This window comes from Brachyistius frenatus, unplaced genomic scaffold (assembly GCF_029030835.1).
Source record: "Brachyistius frenatus isolate BFR_SWC_R1_liver_20210118 unplaced genomic scaffold, ASM2903083v1 Contig_178, whole genome shotgun sequence".
In the NCBI taxonomy this organism is placed as follows: domain Eukaryota; kingdom Metazoa; phylum Chordata; class Actinopteri; family Embiotocidae; genus Brachyistius; species Brachyistius frenatus.
The window spans coordinates 588429-609103 of record NW_027210777.1 but is presented as its reverse complement, the minus strand read 5'-3'; the positions used below and the strand labels follow the sequence as shown (position 1 = coordinate 609103).

The window sequence follows — 20675 nt, the reverse complement described above, 5'->3', positions numbered from 1 at the left end:
TTTGACATCCAGTTATTCATACTTTTACTTTTGTAACTTGAAGTAGGCTATATTTTGCTGATAATTGCCTACTTACATACTTTTACTTTTGTAAAGTTTTGAATGCAGGACTATTTTTTTAAAAAATTTTTATTACTTAAATCGTTGCTCAGGAAAGTCCTCCATACAGTCAGTCCTCCTGTAGAAGCACCAACAGCATCATGTTCTGGATAAGATCCCGATCAGATCCCGCGGTGTTTCACTGATCCATCAGTTCCGGTTTGGTCCCCGGGGGAAGGCCGGACCAGAGGCCGGACCAGAGGCCGGACCAGCGTGCCAGACTGCTGTCCCCCCGCCCGTCGGTACCGCCCCTTCCTCTGACAACCGTTTTTCAAACCCCGCTCGGTGCCCGGGGAGATGAAGCCGCCGACAAGACACAAAGCAGCCGCGGAGCCCGGGGCGCCGCTCGGTGTGGGATGTTTGTAGACACAAAGCTCCGGTAGAGACGTTTCCCGCCACCGGAGAGTTTACCGCGAGGACCAACCGGAGAAATGCGGTAGTTTAAGGAGCGTTTCTGAGTTTAAACGGTTTCAGTTGGAGAAGAAGGAACCAACTGTCGTCAGGTTGAAACACGGTGGTGAGTTTTTAAACAATAAATCTCTGTTTTCTTCCTTCCGGCGGGTTAACTCGACATTTTCAGGATGACGTTGGTCAACAGTTTCCTCCGGACATCTCTGCTGCTCAGTTAGCCGGTTAGCTTAGCACATCACTTTCCTACGACTAGTTAAGGCAGCCTAACTAGTTCCCCGGCAGTTACGGTTACTTGGCTGCTCCTAACTGACTGTAAAGTGCTTAAAAATCACAAGCTTATTAATGTTTCTAATACTACAATGAGTTTATTAAATAACTTTTATATGAGTGGAGGGTTTAATTTGGTTATTGGTCAGTTATCAGAGTTCACAGCTGAGATGAAAACCAGGAACAGTTGATTTAACGTAAAACAAAACTAAAACTGAGCCACCAAACTCTTTATTAAGATTATAAAGAAAACACTGAGAGGGATGGAGGACTATAACACTGGTCTCACTGAGATTTATTCTATAAAATGGAAGAGATTTTTTTTTCATCATAAGCAGTAGAAACACCTTCTTTCACCTTCAACAAGGATTTTAAAAAAAAAGAAGATACATTTATATAAAATCTACAAACTTTAAAGAAATATGGTAAATAAAAGAAAAATAATTGAAAAAGTTCAATAAAAATGTAGAGTATTGTGTAAAATCCTGTACAGGATGGATTAATTTCATCCTGCTGGAAGGTGAAAGTTGTTTGGATGTGATCATCGGAGCGGTTTGCAGGTTTTGATTTCTGACTTCATTCTCTTTCTGCAGTGAATATGGATCTTTTCTATAGAAGATCAACTGCTTATCTCACTTAATAATAACTTAAAATGAGCTGGAAGTTTGTGCAAACAAAATCACACACCATGAATCTGTACACTGTCATGTCACCATGTTAAATGTGCCGACATCTCTAGAATTAAATGTGAAGTGTTCTGTAGTGATTTGCCGGCTTTACATTTACTTTTATTGTGACATTTCTTTATAATGGTCGTATTGAAAGACTCTGAGACATCAGATTTATTCAGAGAAATGCAGGAGGCTGCTCCTCCTGCAGCGACCCGTCAGTTGTTTCAGAGGACTTGCACTGAAGAAGAAGAGTTTCTTCTTCTTCGCTGACACCACCATAGAGTCAGTGGGAGGATTAACCTCAATTCTCCGACCCGGACCGCTGTGGTTCTTCGGCGGCAGCAGCAGCAGCTGTCGACCTGCGTCCACCGAGAGACGGTGACTCCGAGCCGAGCAGACGGTAGCCGGGATAATTTGCTCAGAGGGTGTTTGCAGACACTGAATCAGGTCTGAACCAGGAGGCGGCTTCATGAAACCTGCTGGTTCTCTGTCACTTTCTTATTGAGCTGTGTGATTTTAAAGCTTCATGAAACCTGTTGGTTAGAAGAAGTTCTCCGTCACTTTCTTGTTGAGCTGTGTGATTTAAAGCTTCATAAAAACCTGCTGGTCAAAAGAAGTTCTCCGTCACTTTCTTACTGATCTGTGTGATTTAAAACTTCAGAAAAGCTGCCACATTCATTTTCCTGCAGTTCGTCAGCTGCTCTGTGCAGATGCAGATCTGGTTTGTGTGGACCTCCTATTGTCTGTGCTGAATGGGGACCCAGAGTCTGGAGTGTGGGAGACACCTGTGGTCTCAATGAGAGCAGCTGGAAACGTGGAGGGTCAGACGGCAAAATATCTCAGCTGGTTAAAGTTAAATAATCTCCACACTGGAAGCTCTCAGATCATCAGAGGGTTTTATATGCTTGTGGAAAAATTGTGTGCTCAGATTTGGTGTTTTTTTGTTGTTTTGGGGTCCTTCCCTAAGAAAACTTTCAATTCAAAAGTTGGCTCAAAATAAATGAACAAACAAACTAAAAGTTAAAAAAAAAAAACTCTGGAACAAAGACTCATCAGATCCGGCTGAAGTCATTTTTAACCTCATGTATATAAAATATTCAGATCATCTCTCAGCTGTTTTACTCTTATTGTGTATTAATTAGAGAAACTCTGCAGCCCAACAGGAAGAACAAAAGCTCGCTTTTTGTTCTTGAAACTGAAACTGAAGCTGTCGGTCCGTGAACACAGAACCGGACTGGAAGCTTCTTAATTAGTCTGCTAGTTAACTAACCCAGCGTTGTTTTTACACTTCATATTCATCACCAGTTTAACAGCATTCACTCTGAAGACTTTAAAACTTCCTGCTTTTTAAATCATTTAGAACGCTGCATGAATAAAACCGTAGCATCCTGGAAATCCTGGAATATCCTGGAATTCTAACCAGTGCCTTCCAGACATTAAAGTCAGAGGATTGGATCATGTTTTTGTTCAGAGTCCAGGAACATCCTGGAGTTTGGTTTAAATCTGAGCTGCCGTTTATCAAACTGAAAACCTGTGAACTCGTAAATGACGCTCACACACTGCTGGGAATATGCTGGACCGTTTTTCATTAGAGCTCATTGAAATCTACTGTTAATCAGAGACAGTCAGAGAGGAAGATGTTTGAACCCTGAAAATAACAGCTTTACATTTATGTTTGATTTATAACAGTCCTGAAACTCTGTTTTCAATGCGAGGTGAAAGTTTAATGTGAGCCTCAGGTTTCATTTCATGCCCAGAGTCAGGTGTGGCCATGTCTTATCAATTCAGCTGATGGTGTAATCATTGTAATGGGATTAAGTAAAGCCTGAGGCTGTGATGACGCTGAGCAGCGAGCAGAGCAGCGAGCCGAGCTCAGTGACGGAGAGACTCTCAGATGAAGCTGCTGGTAGGAAAACATGCTGTAGAGGTAGATGACTCCGCTCTGTTTGTGAGTTACAGTGGTTCTTTACTCTCGAGAGGAGGTAACCCTGCTCAGACAACTGATGTAAGTGTTGTCCTCCTGTCCTCCTATCCTGCAGGCCCGGCTGCTGTCCAGTGGGATGGACGACGGGTCGGGGCCCGACCAGTACGAGGAGCAGCTGAAGGAAGTGTTTGACAGCTTTAATGGTGGCGGCGGTGCTCTGAACCCGGAGGAGCTCTCTGCTCTCTGCCAGTCCCTGCAGCTGGACCACTCAGCCCTGCTGCATGCACTGCTGCAGAACCAGGACCACGACCGGCTCCCATCCCGGGTCAGTGCGCCACTCCGACACACTCAGAACCCAGATTATAGTCTGTAGGGCGAAGGTGGTGTTCCTGTGTGTCGGGTCCTCGTGTCTCCAGGCTGTGTGATTCTGTGTGGCTCTGCGTTCACCGTCTTATGACCATTCACACACACGCATATGAAACTCTGAGGTCACATCTTCATCCTGTGACCCATCAGGAGGTAGACGAGGGACGTCCACACTTCAGCATGAAGTTTAGTTTGTAAGCGTGTGCACAGACAGGTGGCTATTGTCCTGTGTGTGTGTGTGTGTGTGTGTGTGTGTGTGTGTGTGTGTGTGTGTGTGTGTGTGTGTGTGTGTGTGTGTGGTGGGGGGGGGGCAGTGCAGTGCACAATAAGTCAAAAAGACCCCCCCACCCTCTAAAGCCAGCCGCCTCCGGAGCACAAAGAAAATCAGCATATTCAGGGTTAGCAGCTGTTGTTTCTGCGAGTGTGACCTCGCTGCTCCACCAGACTACCAGGGACACCAGCCTCCATCCAGCACACACAGACAATCACTCCCCACCTGAGGAATGTCACACTGCACGTATTAAGCATGGCTTGCATTGTAAATATGTTTTTAACTCCTGCCGCAGGTCGACTTCGACCAGTTTAAAGATGCTCTGATCCAGGTTCTGTCGTCAGCTGCGGAGCCACCTGCAGCGCAGCACAAGCCGTCTCCAGAACCAGGTACCGCCCTGACGGTAGCGTGACTGGTGTCAGCATGAAGTTTATCTCTGAGCTTTAAAAATAATGTTTCTATTCAGAGAGCCTGCAGGTGTTAAAGGTGACGCTGTAAGCACACTCAGCAGGAAGTCTATGTACAGAGGCACAGAGCCAATCGGTGCGCTCCGTTAGGGTGGAAGTGCAGTGTCATGATGGAACCTCTGCCAGCTCACTGTTTGATGATCATGAACCTTCAGTCTGAGCAAGTTGAATTCGGTTCTAACAGACGATGCAGGATAGGTTAGGTAGGTTAGGTAGTTACTTTATTAATCCCCGAGGGGAAATTTTTTTGCTGTTCTACTGTCTGTATTTATGTCTCGGTGTCCACACAGTGTACAGAATATAGTAGAATATAACAGAATATAGTAGAATATAACAGAATATAGTCGTAGAATATAACAGAATATAGTAGAATATAATAGAATATAGTAGTAGAATATAACAGAATATAGCAGAATATAACAGATTATAGTAGAATATAGAAGAATATAACTATATAATGGAATATAACAATATAATACAATGTAAGAGAATATAAAAGAATATAACAGAATGTATTATAATAGAATAGAATATAACAGAACCTCTTCAGTTCCTGTGAGTCTCTGTGAACCTGTTGACCAGAACTTTGTTTCCTGTAAATTGAAAGGTTAACCCTGCAGATTTTCTGTTTTCAACCTTTACAGAAGCTGTTTCTCAGCTGAGTTTAATCTGTTTCCTGTCATAGATCAGAGAACACATACAGACAGTGCAGATAGAACTGACTTCATGTCCCCCTGTCCCTCTGAATGTCCCCTAGTCTCAGACTCTCCAGAGATCCAACCAAAGTTCGTGAAGGGCAGCAAACGTTACGGCCGCCGCTCCACGCCGGAGTTCCTGGAGGCGCCGGCGTTGGGCTCGTCTGAGGTCACACAGCCGGCTGCAGAGGAGGATTTCGAGGACAATGATGACTCGGCGGTTCCCAGGAAGCGTGAGGTAAACGTCCGTGGAGTGTCTCTGAACCTAAGACATCCGCATGCCTTTCTTATCACCTCCCGTCCTTGCATGTACCGTGTTTCTGCCAGCGCCCAGTGTTATTCTTAGCTAATCAGCTTAGCGTGGCGCAGAGCAGGTCCTGAATTGTAACAGACATCAGATCTGAGGATCCACAGCTCTTTTCATTGCATAACATATTTTATCATTAAGAGCTCTGTAAATAAAATGGTAGACTTGATCACTGTTTAAAATGGTAGACTTGATCACTGTTTAACAGAAACGGTAATCAGTCACACAGGATGGGAGGGGAACGTGATACGAGCTGCACAGAGTCCACTTTCAGGATGTTCATCAGGAAGTGTTTGTATCTTTCATCAGCTGTTCAGACTGTTTGTATGAACCTCTCTCAGTCTGCATGAAGCTGCAGTTCTCCTGTTCTTTAGAGTCCCAGTTGGACTCTGCTCGGTTCCTCCTGCTGGTTTTCAGATCCTCTTCCTGGATAATCTGCTCGCTGGAACAGCTCTCACTTGTCTGAGCATCCAGGAGCTGCAACAGAAACACGGGCACACAGGCTCCTCTGATCGGCTGATTTAAGTCCTGAATTAGTCAGTCTGATGGTTAATTAACAGAAAATAATGTTATAATAAACACTGCTGCAGACCTTCAGCCGGTTGATCCTGCTTCCTGTCTGAGACTCTGCTGCAGCATCAGAACCATCAGAACAACCTGCAACCAGAACTTTATAAAGACGGTCAGCTTGGTGTGAGGACGACTGGATGCAGCCAAAGAGACCGACAGAGACAGACAAACAGAGACCAACTCTCTCTGAGGCTCTGAGCCGACGTGCGTCTCTCTGTTGACTAATGCGGTCTATAACAATGCTGCAGAGTCCAGGACCAGCAGATGGAGCAGGTCAGGGGGCTCTGCAGAGGAGGAGGGAGGGGGGCCGTGACAGAGGAACAATGAGACCCTCCCGTCCCCTCCTGCATGCCTTCACTTCATGTATCAGAACTCGGGATCCCATCTGCTGCTCTGACAATAGACGTCTGCTCAGAGGGTCACAGAGACTGAACCCTCCTCGTCCTCATTTAATGTTCCTCAAGGAAGATAAACATCATGTTTCTGCAACTAAAGTAAAGATGCAGAATTTTAGGCTGTTATAACTAATTTTAAACCTTATTTGGGGGGAAATTAATTAACACATTTTTAAAATGATCTTAACTTTTTTGAGCTCTCAATCATATCACATGATCTTCAGTCAGAGTTCCTACGGGTCCTGGAATTATAAACGGTCTCTTCCAGACATTAAAGTCAGGAGATTGGATCATTTAGTAGTTTAAAAAACATTTTGTTTTGTCCTGAAAACCTGTGAACTAGTAAAAAAAAAAAAAAAAAAAGCTCACAAAGTGCTAGGAATAAGATCATGACTCAGAGTAGGAACCCTCTTCATTGTTTGGTTTGGTGAATAGTCAAAAGTTATTTTATTTCTTTTTTATTAACTGATAGTTTGAGTAGATCTAATGCAGCCCGTTGTGATGAACAGTGTGACATTACATCAACAGACACACTTTCTTTGTTCCGTCAGTTCATCACAGACGCTCTTTTATGTCTCCTCCGTGAGACTCTCTGAACCTCGGCCGGTTTAAAACCTGTTCGAAGGCAGCTGATGGTCACGTGATGGAATCAGATGAGTCGGCGTGTTGTGATTGTTTGCCACATTCAGTCTCTTGCGTTTCTGTTTCTCGCAGCGCTGGAACGCTCATGAAAGCTGCTCTGAGGAGTACGAAGCTGAAGGTACGTCCGACTCGCAGCGCCTTCATGAACTCCGCCTCTCTCTGATTCGCTGCTCCAACGACCGACCTGCCTCTCTCCCGTCTCCTCCGCAGGTCAGCTGCACCTGTGGAACCCCGATGAGCCGAGCACGCCGCGGCGGTCAGCCGCTCCGCTGCCGAGCCGCTTGGAGGAGAAGCTACGTGAAGCCTGCAAGGAGCTGCGGATAACGTGGGACGGATGCGCTGCTCACAGCGAGCTGCTGGCGCTCTGTGAGCACTCAGGACTGGAGGTGTGTTCAAGAACTCTAGGTTAGAGTCTCGCAGCTGATCGTACAGAGTTCGGATCCATCCAGCTGAGACCAACAGTCTCAAAGTCTGACAAGCAGCAAGTTTTTAAAAAACATCAAATTGATCGATCGATCGATCGATCGATCGATTGATTGATTGATTGATCGATCGATCTCTGTTCTGTGTTTGTGCTCAGATAAACAAAGACGTACTCTTCAGTTTGACTGGCGACGCAGTGATGAACGTTCAGGAGTTCGTCTCCAGGGTGCTGAACCAGAACAAGCCCCCCACCCCCTCCGCCTCCACCCCTTATAGACAGCTCAAACGCCATCACTCCACCCAGGTGGGTCACAATGTTTACTGAGCCAGGAGATAATCCCGCCCCGTCGTGTGTGTGTGTTTAGTACCCGACAGCTCTGCCGCTGTCGTATACGGTCCTTTAAAGTTCCCTTCTACCTGCAGCCCTTCGATGAAGGAGGTCGGAGGATAGCCACGACCTCTGCTCTCACCAGCACCATCGGCATGCGGCTCTTCTCCACCCTGGACGACGGGTCGGGTTTCACTCCGGCCGAGTCCATCCTGGACGCCTGGATCGAAGAGGGGATCGAGAACAGCACCGAGATCCTGCAGGTACAGAATTGAAGGGACTCTGAACACACAGCAGCATTTATCATTTTAAAAGAGAAGATGCGGGTTTGATTTGTAATATTATTAAAAGAAACGACTTTAAATTAACCGGTTTACATTAATAACTCCGATGAAGACTTTCTGAGTCGTTAGTTTCAGCAATAATAAAGTAGAAACTCCGATCTCTGATTGGTTCCCTGACTGTCCTGATGAGTATTAAGAGTCATGTCATCTAGCAGCGAAACAGACTGAAGAATAAAACAAAGAACAGATTTGTGTTTGAAAAAAACAAAAGAATAAGAATGTGTTTAAAGAATAAAAGACATTAACTGTGGAACTTTTATATATTTCCAGGCTCTGAACTTTGACCTGGAAGGAAAGGTGAGTCTCTGTGAGCTGACCTCGGCTCTGGAGAACGAGCTGCTGGTCACCAAGAACGGAATCCAGCAGGCGGCCGTGGCGAGCTTCAGAGCGGAGATCCTACATCTGCTGTGAGTACGACTCCTTCACATGTTGATACTGTCGGTTGATTCCTGCGTTAATAAACCCACAAGATGATCATTAGTGTCTCTCTGCTGTCGTGTCTCCTGTCAGAGAGCGCGTGGACCGAGAAATCAGAGAGAAGGAGAAAATCCGATCGGACCTGGAGAAAACGGAGAAGCTGAAAACTCGGCTGGCTGCTGAGGTGGACGAGCATCACTCTGCTATCGAGCTCATGAACAACCTGAACCTCCGGTCAGTCCTCACCGTGATGTGGCGTTCAGGGTTTAGAGAGACGTCTCCACCGAGGGACAGACTGTCTCTGTCTCCTCTCCTTCCTTTCTCGATACTCAGGAGGATGTTGAGGATAAATATAACCAGGATTACATCTGTCGCTGCTCTTCATCATCCATTCATAAACACCAGCTGATACTCAGTAGTTTGATGCTTTTAATAATTAATGTTTCGCCACAGTAACCTCATTAAAGATGGAAATATGTTCTCTGTGTTCAGGCAGATGTAGTTTTCTGAAACACAAATGTCTCCCATGTTGACATTGTGTTGACTGTGTGAACAGGAAGTTGGAGCAGAACCAGCGAGAGAAGCTGGCGGCTGTCCGATCCAATCTGATGAAGGAGATGGATCTGATCCAGCAGCAGGCCGGTCTGCAGCGCGACCAGATGGAGGCTGAGATCGACAAGATCCGAGAGGACGAGTCCTTCCTCAGAGAACACCTGTCCATCTCAGTCAAGGTACGAGGACAAGTCTGCTGTCTCTTTGTTACTGATGTGTTCATGCTGCTGTCTGAAAGGTACCTGGACCAGGCTGGACAGTCATTCAGTCATTTCTTTATGCTGCTGGCTCCCTCTCTCTTTATATCTTGTTTTATTTAAATCCTTTTGTCACCGTATATTACTAAAACCATAAATTTAATCTGATCTTGATGTTTTCAGGAGAACAGACGTCTGGAGAGGGAACTACTCGACAGCTCTGAGAAATTATTGGAGGCACAGAATCAGATCAGTAAACTGCAGGTGAACATGGACAGCGTCATGAAAGACAAGGTAGGCGGCGTCTGCTGGGACATCCTCAGTACCGACATTACTGCAGGAACATTTCTTCTTCTTTTATTTATTTATTGTTTTGTGTTTTTTTGTTTGTTTTGTTGTTGTCTTCCTACTTTCATTTTCTGATGTTCCTTCTGTGTCTTTATTTTTGTTTTCGCTGACTCCTACGTGCCCCTCTTCCCTTCAGTTCGGGGACCTGGACCCCGGCACCGCAGACTTCTTGCTGCAGGAGGAGCGCATCAAACAGCTGCACAGCAGCTACGAAGCTCAGTGCAGGGTAACTGAAACTAAAATACACCCCGTGTTCAGGTTCATTCCTGCAGTCAGGATCTAACGTGGTGGGAGTCAACTTCTCTTTACTGATGAATGCTCTCTCTTGGTAGGAGCTGCAGGATCGCATCGATGAGTTGCAGTCAGAGCTGCGGGACCTCCACAGTCTGGGTCGAACTCATCAGCCCGGTCACAAACCTCTGTCCGAGGAACTGGAGAGTAAAAGCCCCGGCATGGAGTCGGATCCAGGTAGGTCCAGAAAAACACACATGCAGGGCCCCGGAGACTTCAGTACGGGACACTTAACTCCTCCCTCCACTTCATGCAGGTATCGGCTCAGAGGAGGTGCAGCCCTTCAGCATGACCCTGGAGGTGGAGATGATGCTGGAGCGGCTGAAGGAGCAGCACCTCCAGGAGATGGAGGATCTGAGGAAGGAGCTGGAGAGCAAGGCGAGTCCCCTGTAATCACATCCTGTCGGGGAGGAAAAGCGAGGAAGATGAGAGTTTACAGGACCTCTGTAGCCGCTCCTCATCCTCAACGCGTTCACGCAGTCAGTGTGACTCGGAGAGATTCACTGACGGCTGCAGGATGTTTTAATAAGAGTGTATGAAAAGCAATGCAAAAGAGGAACACAAATATTGTGATTCAATAGAAGTGCAGCTCTTTATTTGTTATTGTTCAAGATAAATATTGAATGTCTCCACCTGAACGTCTGCTTGAATCCATCCATGTTGCAGGTGGATGAGTTCGACCTGAGCGTGGAGAAGCAGAGGGTGTCACACGACCTGCAGCTGGTTGCCGTGGCCCTGCAGCACCGGCAGGAGGTTCAGGCTCTGCGGGAGGAGATGACCGCCATGCAGAGCCACCAACAGGAGCTCCAGAACCAGCTGCAGCAGGCGGAGCTGGGGCGGACCGAGCAGGTGCAGAACCTCCAGCTGCAGCTGCAGGATGCAGACACACACGCTGCAGACCTGCAGGAGCAGCTCAGGACGCTGGAAATCCAGCAGGCGGAGACGGACGAAGACCTCCCGAGTGAGCTGGAGGAGCTGAGGGAACAACACGCTGCCGAGGTGAAGAAGATGAAGGGGGAGCACTCAGAGCTGCTGGAGGAGATCAAGGACCTGACGGAGGAGAAGGAGGAGCTGCAGAGGAGGCTGCTGGACGATTGGGAGAGGGAGAAGAAACCGTTAGAAGAAAGCCATGAGGACGAACTGAGAGCAAAACTGGAGGAGGCAGCAGGGAAGTTTGAGGCGGAGCGTGATGAAACGGTGAGGAGGCTGACGGCGGAGTGGCAGAAGGAGAAGACTCGGCTGGACGAGCAGAACAACGAGTCCCTGCAGCTGCTGCTGGAGGAGGAGATGCTGCGACTGGTCAGGGAGCAGGAGGAGAAGGAGGACCGGCTCAGGGAGCAGTGGGAGGGGGAACGAGGTCGGCTGCAGGAGCGTCAGGAGGAGGCGCTGCTCCACAGGGTCCTGGAGGAGAGGCTGACGCTGCAGGAGCAGTTTGATGAGAGGGAAAACCGACTGAAGGAGGAGTGGGAGAGGGAGAAGCTGCAGCTGGAGGAGGACTACGAAGGGATGGTCCAGGACCGACTGCAGGAGCAGAGGGAGAAGATGGAGGAGCAGAGGGAGAAGATGGAGGAGCAGAAAGAGAAGATGGAGGAGCAGAGGAAGAAGATGGAGGAGGAGAGGGAGAAGATGGAGGAGCAGAAAGAGAAGATGGGGGCCGAGAGGGAGGAGATGGAGGAGCAGAGGGAGAAGATGGAGGCCGAGAGGGAGGAGATGGAGGAGCAGAGGGAGAAGATGGAAGCCGAGATGGAGGAGCAGAGGGAGAAGATGGAGGAGCAGAGGGAGCTGATGATGAAGACTGTGGAGGAGGTGAAGGCTGAGGAGAGAGCTCGTCTGGAGGAGAACCACCGAGAGGCCATGAAGGAGCTGAGCATGAAGCACGGCGAGGAGAGGGACGCACTCAGCACCTCGCTGGACCGACTGAGAGATGACATCGCTCAGGAGAGGTGAGTCACATGGCCTTTTTTACTTAATAATTCTTGTCAACTTTTTTTAAATGCGTCAATTCCAGAAACGGTTCGGCACGTTGGGGGAAAAAAAGGGTGATTTGTTTTTCTTTGCAGAGAATTAGAAAACTGATGCTAAGCTAACAGCATGGCATCAGCAGTGCTCCTCCTGTAGTCTATATTAAACTGTTGAAAATGCTTTTTAAAAGTTGTCTGTGTTCAGGATGTTTTCTCAAAAAGTTGAAGCTGTAACAAACGCTGAATAACGCGCAGGCAGGACATCGAGGTCAGCTTCAACCAGAGAATCGGAGAGGTGGAGGATCGCTTCTCCGGGGATCAGGAGTCGGTCGCCGAGCGCTTTCAGGCTGACGTTTTAAAACTGGAGCAGCACTACCAGAGCGAGCTGCGGGCTCTCGCCGACGGCCACCGCGTGCAGGAGCTCCAGTGGAAAGCTCGGACGAAGGCGGTTCAGGAGAGCGGGGAGCAGCAAAGGGAGGAGATGGCAGAGGCGCTGCGGCGGCAAGCGGACCGGCTGCGGCAAGAGTGGACCGGAGAGACACAGCAGCTGGAAGACATTCACCGAGAGGAGGTGGAAGCTCTGGCGGCGGTGAACAAGCAGCTGCACGCCGAGCTGGAGGAGCTGGCCGGTCGGGCCCAGACGAAAGAGATCGAGCTAAGCAGGCAGCTGAACGACCTCCACGGCCGGCTGCAGGAGAGTCTGAACGGCGAACAGGAGCTGCTCACTCGGTCCGAGAGCCGAGCGCTGGCCACCGAGCTGCTGCTCAGTCAGACCGTGGAGGACTTCAAACAGGAGCGGGAGGAGCTCCTCGGCAACACCTCGCAGCTGGAGGAGAGGTACAGTGAGGTGCTCTCCGTCTGCGAGAGGCAGAGCGCCGAGAGGGTCGAGCTGCTGGCGGAGAGAGACCACCTGAAGATGAAGGTCGAGGAGGTGGAGATGGTCCTCCAGCAGGCGGCGCTGGACTTCGAGCTGGAGAGGCAGGAGCTGCAGGAACACCTGTCAATCCTGGAGGATAAACTGAAGGACCACAGGGAGAATGACGAAGAGGAGCTCGGAGCAGAGAGGAAAGAGCTGCAGATCAAAGAGGTGGAAGTTCAGCGGCTTCAGAGATGTGGCGATGAGTTCGGAGGTCGGAGCCCCGAAGAAGAGGAACCGTGTGACGAAGACTGTGAAGTAACACGCTGCGATCACGCCGACCCAGAACCTCAGAACCAGCAGCGGGAGGCCGTCGCATCGCGGGAGGCCGTCGCATCACTCGAGGCGTTCGGAGACGGTGGGAAAAGAGACGTTCTGGTGTCGCGTGAGGAAGTGGACAAACCTCGGGAGCACGCTTCCCACGAAGACAAGCAGCATCACGAGACTGCAGTCGTGTCGCCGGAGGAGACGGGAGATGGCGGAGGACTGACAATGGAGGACCATTGTTCACAGGAAGTGGGTTCAGACCGTGGAGATGAAGAGGAGGAGTGTCCCCCGGATGAAGAGTGTTCTGCCCGGGCCGGCTCCCTCCTGAACGCGCCGCCTCTGCAGGAGAACGTCCTGTTGCAGGAGAAGATCGAGCTGCTGCAGCAGAAGACCGAACTCCTGGAGAACCTGCTGGCTCACAACGCCGAGAAGTTGAAGACGGGTCAGCAGGTTCTGGAGGAGAACTACGGGCTGAAGGTGAAGATGCTGCTGCTGATGGAGCACCTGAAGACGCTGGAGACGAAGGTCCTGAAGATGACCGAGCTGCAGATCCGATACGAGGACTGCATGTGCGAGAACGGCAAGCTGAAGGAGCAGAACGGAGAGCTGGAGAGGAGAGTGTGGAGCCTGGAGGGCGGCGTGGACGTCATGGACGTCCTCCAGCACCTCCACGGCGACCAGGTGTCCCTGGTGGACGAGATCAGCCAGCTGAGAGACCAGAACACCAAGCTGTCCGAGCTCTTTCAGGAGCTGGACCTGCCCGATGGGGCGCAGCCCGAGCACATGGAGGGACTTGGGGACAAGGTGTCTCTGGATCGGGACCGCCTGCTGGAGGCAGAGGAGCGGGCGGCGAGCGACCCGGAGGCGAAGGAGCGGGCGGTGAGCGACCTGGAGGACGTCTGCAGGGAGTTCGAGAAGCAGAACGTGAAACTGCGGCGAGCCATCACAGAGCTGCAGGACAGGTCGCAGAGTCTGAATGAAACCACGCAGGCCCATGGGTAACGTGGACAGAACCAGAACCCTCAGAGTCCACAGTGACCCCTGTGACCCCGCTGACCCTGACCCTTGTGTTGCTTTGACATTATAGCACTCCTACGTTTGATCCCAAACACATCGTAGAGCTGTCGCTGCTCCTCAACCCTCATCACCAGTAGCTGCTGTCGTCCCTGTAGACCTCCAGGAGTCCAGTGAATTTTAGAAGAAGTTTCTTTTAATAAATGTTCAGTAAATTGTCTGTAGGAACATCTCTGATGCAGCTCCGTCCGCCCGTAGATCTGAAGCCAGTCGACTCGCTGAGGAAAACGTCAGCCTGCGTCAGAAGATCACTGCTCTGAAGGAGGAGGACCTGAAGGAGATCCAGGAGGAGTTAATGTAAGAGGAACCAGACACAGTTGGCCGTGAGCATCTTATTTTTATCAGGCTGGCTGACGTCTTGTTTTTCTATTCCAGACAAACATTGGATCACCTGAAGGAAGAAAAGTCTTCAGCTCAGAAAGCAGCAGTGCGTTTCCAGAAACAGGTAACATAGCATTACATAAGAGAAATGATTCCGTCCTCCCTTCACCTCCTGAAGTCTCCTTTGTCTCTCCTTCATCTCTCCTTCGTCTCTCCTTCATCTCTCCTTCATGTCTCCTTCATCTCTCCCTCTGCAGATCTCAGATCTGCGTCTGCACAGCCGCCAGCTGTTGGATGAGAACGGGACGCTGGCGGAGAGCAACGCCCTGAACGCTGCTGACACCGAGCGTCTGCGTCTGCGTCTGTCAGAGCTGACGGAAAGGAGGGAGGCGTTCCCCGCCGAGGAGCGGAACAAGGTACCCTCTGTCTACAGCTGGTGGTGTCGTGGTGTCTCTGTGGTGTCGTAGCTTGGCGTGTAGTTAACCGTTGCTGTTCTGTGTTAGCTGGCAGCGTGTGTGTTGGCTCTGGAGGCAGAGTTAACCAGAGCTCTGGAGGACACTGCTCAGCTGGAGGAGAGGAACATCCAGCTGTCCCAGCAGCTCTGTGACCTCCGGCAGAATGTGAGCGCCACTGAGGTGATACTGACGGGTGGAAACACTGCAGACAGAGACACGGAGCGACTGACTGAGTGTTACTACCAAACGGTTCCTTAAGCCACGCCCATTTGAAAATAGTGAGGTGGATGCTGCGTTGTCGTAGTAACGCCGCCAGCCTTCTGGTAGTTCACCTCAGTGGAAAACCAAATCCAGAAAAGTACCTGATGTCACACTAAAGTCAAGTAGAGTCCAGTACCATCACTGGAGGTGCAGCACAGGTTAACACCTCGCCCTTTTACCTTTTAATGACTCAGTGACTTCCTGTTTCAACATCATTTCAGCAGCAGTCATGAAGAAATCAGTATTTTTTTCAAGGCAGCTGTGCAGATATCTGCTGAGATATGATCCAGTTTTAGTGATGAAGGTGCATCGTTACAGCCAGAGTTCTCTTCCTGTCTGCAGGCCGTCGTGGTGGAGACAATGGAGAGTCAGCTCAGTCACATCGTGGAGGAGAGGAAGAGTGCAGATAAGGAGGCTGCAGGGCTGCGCAGCCAGCTGGCCAAAGCTCAAGAGAGGGTAAGAAGGCTGAAGGAGTACAACCAGGAGGTAGCGCCGCACAGACTGCTGCAGCACATTCATGATAACATGTGACGAACCCCGTTTGACCTCTGCTGACCTCAGAACCACGTCCTGGAGAAGGCCCTGCACTCCAGCGGCCTGCAGCACCAGAGCAAGAAGCTGTACAGAGACGAGATGTCCCGGCTGATGGAGAAGGAGCAGCAGCAGCTGCTGCAGCAGGAGAATGAGCGACTGCAGGCGGAGCTGCGCAGCATCACGGGAAGTCTGGTTCAGTCCAGAGAGAAGGTGGGTCGAGGCTGCAGCAGAGAACATGCAGAACATTACCACGCGTGATATCTGGTCTGTAAACTCTGCTGGTGTTCTGCCTGCAGGTCCGTCAGCTCGACGCCACCATCCTGTCCCTGAAGCAGCAGCAGCAGCACCAGAGCCAAGCGTCGCTGCTGAAGGCTTTGGAGCAGGAGAACGCTGCTTTGAAGCAGGAGCTGGAAGCTCAGAGGGAGCTCACCAAGGTACACACTGAACCCAGGAAACCTCTCCTCAGACCTGCTGGTCATGTGACCGCTTGCTCATTAACCTTTCTGTGCTTGTCAGGGCTGTGAGGCCGGGCAGAGACACTTGGAGCTGGACAGCCTGCAGCAGGAAAACGAGGCGCTCAAGACTCAGATGGCTCGAATGTCCTCGCAGCTTCTGGAGGTACGTTGTCACGGCAACTTCCTTTTATTCCCGAGGTTACCGCAGAAGGAAGGGGATGTTAAATACAGTCACATGGAGGTGTTCTGTATTTCTCTTCACTCACTGCAGTCTCTCTGCTCTCAGACCATCCAGGCTCAGCTGGTCGGACTTCTGCCTCCTTCACCTCATCGGCTGCCCAGAGGAGGACCGCATCGCGGGGAGGAGCCCGACAACTTGCAGGTACTGAGAGACTTTGACTCTGACTCTCCTCACAGCAGATGGAGAGCTGCGCGTTTTCATTCGACTGAAAGCTCACAGATGAAAGCACATCTCAGGATGATAATTTTAAAATCTGCCTGCTCTGCAGTTTGTGTAGAAACCTGCAGATTTATTCTCACGGCACCATCACATCCACCTGCTTCACTTCTCTCATTATTAATTGTCGTCATGAAAACACACCCTTCATTAAAGCCTAGAAGAGAAGTGTGCTTCATATCATATTTGTTTTATTTTCCAGGGGCAGTGAACATTAATAAAACTGATTTAAATGTGAAACAGTTGGACAAAAGGTGGTTTTAACCCCTAAAAAAAGGATATAATACCAAAATTATAAAGTTACTGAAATCATTTATAAGCATGCAAAACAATTATAAATGAATTATAAAGTTAATAAAACATTCCAGACTTCAGTTCCTATTAGAGATGTGCAGGACGGAGTCTCAAAGAAAACAATAGAGGACTGATGTTAATATGAATATGGTCCAAACATGCTGCACAGTGCGCCTCTCTGTGTTTCATCCATTGAAATAATTCACTCCTTTCAGGTGCTGGTTTTTCTTTTTCTTTTTTCTTTCTTTTTTTTTGTAGGCTGTAAAGTTGAGTTAAAAGTGACGTTTTCGGCATCAAAGTAAATATTTAGGGGAGATGATCCTCAGCAGGTTTTTACTTCCTGTCACGGTGCTCATCACATCTCCTTCTGTTCTGTGTGCTGTTTACTTTGTAGGTGTGGTGTTCCCTGTGTGTGTCTGTGTGTGTGTTTGAGTTTACATCCTGGACCATGTACCCGCACAGGTGTGATGTCTGGTTGTGGTCCTCATTTCATGTGTCACCTTCATCACACACACACACACACACACACACACACACACACACACACACACACACACACACACACACACACACACACACACACACACACACACACACACACACACACGTCGTCTCCTCAGCTGACGGATGGAGAGTTTATCTGTCAGCAACTGTCTGTGTCACCGACACTGTAGCGGAGTTTACTGTATAAATGTCTGTTATTAACAGATAAACTAGAGCTGAACAGTGTTCATTATGGTGCTGACAGTCAGAGTTCAACTCTGTAAGGTCAGACTCCGGACCAATAATCTTCCTCATTCATCATCATCAGCACCACACCTTTCTGAGACCACTGATATCAGGGCATTAATGATGTCACCATGGACCTGAGACTTCCTGTGACTCAGGAGTCAAAGTCCACAGTCTTTGCTGTGGCAGAGTCTCAAGCTGTTAGTTAAAAATCAAACTTCCAGTTTTCTTGCCGGGCTGCAGGCGATGAAGAAGAGGAGGCAGAGTTTGAGCTTAAAATCTGACACAGAAGACTGTGGATTTTATCCCCGCTCTTAATTTTAAAATCTCTTCATGGCCAGTGTGGGCAGGAAGAAGGATTTTCTCATCTTGAGACATTTAAATTTTCACTTGTGTCACCCACACCTGTCACCTGTCCAGGCTGCAGGTGTGTAGTCTTAGCGGTGTTAGCAGGGTTAGCGGGATAAGCGGAGGGAGGGTGGCGCCCTGGTGAAGTGTACCTGCCTTCTCTCTCCAGGGAGCGGTGCCGGTCCCGGTGGCGGAGCAGCGGGCGGCTCACGCAGACAGCTACCGGCGGATCGGTGGACTGTGAGGCCAGCTTCTCTCTGGGTGCTCTGCAGAACTTGGACCGGGTCTGTCTGGGTTCTGATGAGGCTGAGAAGCAACGATGAGCCTGATTCAGAAACATTTCTCTCTGCTGCCGGTAGCAGAGAATCACACCTTCCTGGTTCTGGTCCCCATGGGAGTTTCATTATGATGATGAAATTTAAGTAAACAGCTGTGAGTTTATCCTGACGGACCAGGACCGGTCCGTCTATGGTATATTTAACCGTTCTGGTTCCAGGAACCTTTTTAACCCTGTTTACTGTGAATGTTTTTCTAATGTGTATGACAGGGTGTGTGTGTGTGTGTCCTCAGAGGATGAACCCTGTGTGACAGTTTGCCTTATGAGGGTTATTAATCTGAGGCAGGTCGGTGCCTCGCAGCCTCCCCGAGTCCTCTTGACCAATCAGACGCTCCATACCGGTCAGGTGACATGGGTCCAGTCAGGGTTTTAAATGAAGGAGTTGTCACTTCCTGTTTGTGATGCTGCACATGTTGGATGTTGTGTTTGTTGTGAGTCTGTTTGAGTCACAGCTCTGATTCATGTTCTTCTCCACACGTCTGTAACTCTTCATTAGAGTCTCTTTAATACCAAGTGTCATGTTTTTTTCAGTTATCTAGAGATTTTATTTATTTTTTCCTGTTAGTTTATTTAATTTATGCATTAAATTATTTTTGTAGAGAAATATATGACATTATTTTATACCTATTTATATTTTATTTATTTTTCTAGTGTGTTGTCCTTCTTTATAAAATGTACCAGAAATCTTTTCCTGCAGAAATCAAGATAAAAATAAAGAATTAGTTGGTAATAAACGTGGTCTATCGTCCTTTCTTCTCCGTCTCACTTTATTCTCTTTTGAAACCTGCTGGAAGGTTAGAAAACTAAAGTTTCTCCATCAGTGTGATCGTCCACAGCCGTATGATGATTTCCTTGACTGTCTCCTCACCAGGACGAGAGGGAGAGGAAGATGAAGAACATGGAGGAGCGCATGAAGGAGATCGAGCTGTCGCTGCGTAACGTGAAGCTGCTGCTCAGAGAGAAGGTGGCTCAGCTGAAGGACCAGGTCAGTCCGCCTGAAACATGACACAGCACACCCGAAACATGACAACAAATCACACCTGAAACAACGCATCACACCTGAAACACAACAACGCATCACACCTAAAACACAACAACGCATCACACCTGAAACACAACCGTAGTTTATTTGAGATGTGGCGATGAATTAACGCAGCAAACACTGCAGAATGCGTCCGCACTGATTAACTCAAAAACACTGAACATGAAGGTGGATGTTAAAGAAGTTAATACATCTCTGTTGCTCATCAACCTACAGACACGTTGACAGCAGTGACACATTTATTCTTTCACGTGCTGCACATTTAACAGCTTCTCCTCCTTTGCAGTCCAGAGGAGAACTTCTTACCGCACTACGTTTATCTGACATACAGGAAAAACTACACATCCATCCAAACATCTGATAGATTTTATTTGAACTTCAGTTCCAGGAACAAGCTGGACAAATTCATGATTATTTAACAAACTGCCAACAATTAATTTATTAAAACTTTATTTTTGATCTTCTATTAACCACCTCGCAGCCTCTCGGACTGATCTGATTTTCAACCTCTAGGTTTTAAACTAAAGTACGAGCAGTTTGAATGTGTACTTTTACTTCAGTAGTACTCTTACTTCAGTACTTTTACACCTTTGTATGAGTACGTTAATTTTTGTAAAGGCTCTCAGCTCCTCTGGTTGATCTGGTCTGCGACAAGTGAATATTAATCAGCCAGTTAATCATTCAGGCTCTGGTAGGGATTATTTAAAGCCTCCATCATTCATCCCTCTCTGTTGTTTCTAGTTGCATAAGAACGGTAAAGCGGACGTGCTGATCGGCGACCTGTACGTGGAGAACGCGCAGCTGCTGAAGGCTCTGGAGATCACTGAGCAGCGGCAGAAGATCACAGAGAAGAAGAACCACCTGCTGGAGGAGAAGATCTCCACCCTCAACAAGATCGTACGCGACCTGAGCCCGTCGCCGCTGTCGTCGCTGCCGTACCACTTTTAATGTACCAGGAACCACCCTGGAGGGCAGCGATGGCCAATCACAGCCAACCAGGACGCGTAAAACTCCAACGTGCCTATTTGAGAACGTTTCCCACTGCAGATGCAGCCAAACGCACAAGAACTTTGAACTCTTTTAAACATGCAGTATTTTATTTTAATCTGAGCAATAATCACATACAAAGAACCAAACATGATGTCAGACTGTAAAGAGGATGTTATTTTACAGTAATTTATCTTTATATTTATATATATATATATATATATATATATATATAACTGTAAATTAATATTT

The 20675-nt window shown here is 48.5% G+C and overlaps 2 protein-coding genes across 2 annotated transcripts; both read left to right on the top strand.

Annotated features, from left to right (window-relative positions):
• The first annotated feature begins 293 nt into the window (after positions 1-293).
• On the top strand, positions 294-19105 carry LOC138632277 (ninein-like). The gene is made up of 26 exons (XM_069717718.1): positions 294-616; positions 3488-3697; positions 4305-4398; positions 5234-5409; positions 7158-7203; positions 7296-7471; positions 7666-7812; positions 7932-8099; positions 8451-8587; positions 8691-8831; positions 9154-9328; positions 9530-9640; positions 9831-9920; positions 10027-10162; positions 10242-10363; positions 10652-11928; positions 14402-14500; positions 14579-14648; positions 14782-14940; positions 15028-15159; positions 15583-15696; positions 15802-15984; positions 16071-16208; positions 16291-16392; positions 16516-16611; positions 18227-19105. Exons 2-26 carry the CDS (start codon positions 3509-3511, stop codon positions 18299-18301), a joined length of 4353 nt encoding a protein of 1450 aa, XP_069573819.1. The 5' UTR covers positions 294-616; positions 3488-3508; the 3' UTR covers positions 18302-19105.
• On the top strand, positions 12077-14390 carry LOC138632241 (ninein-like). Its single transcript, XM_069717636.1, has 2 exons — positions 12077-12099; positions 12202-14390. The coding sequence occupies exons 1-2, from the start codon at positions 12077-12079 to the stop codon at positions 14129-14131; spliced, it is 1953 nt and encodes a 650-aa protein (XP_069573737.1). The 3' UTR covers positions 14132-14390.
• Positions 19106-20675: the final 1570 nt, after the last annotated feature.

Excerpts from the sequence above, each read along its gene's own strand:
- LOC138632277 (XM_069717718.1), top strand. The coding sequence starts at position 3,509 with ATGGACGACGGGTCGGGGCCCGACCAGTACGAGGAGCAGCTGAAGGAA. Across the intron at positions 10,163-10,241 it reads CGGCATGGAGTCGGATCCAG|GTATCGGCTCAGAGGAGGTG; the intron begins GTAGGTCCAGAA and ends CACTTCATGCAG. Across the intron at positions 15,160-15,582 it reads AGAATGTGAGCGCCACTGAG|GCCGTCGTGGTGGAGACAAT; the intron begins GTGATACTGACG and ends TCCTGTCTGCAG.
- LOC138632241 (XM_069717636.1), top strand. The coding sequence starts at position 12,077 with ATGGCATCAGCAGTGCTCCTCCT. Across the intron at positions 12,100-12,201 it reads GCATCAGCAGTGCTCCTCCT|GCAGGACATCGAGGTCAGCT; the intron begins GTAGTCTATATT and ends AATAACGCGCAG.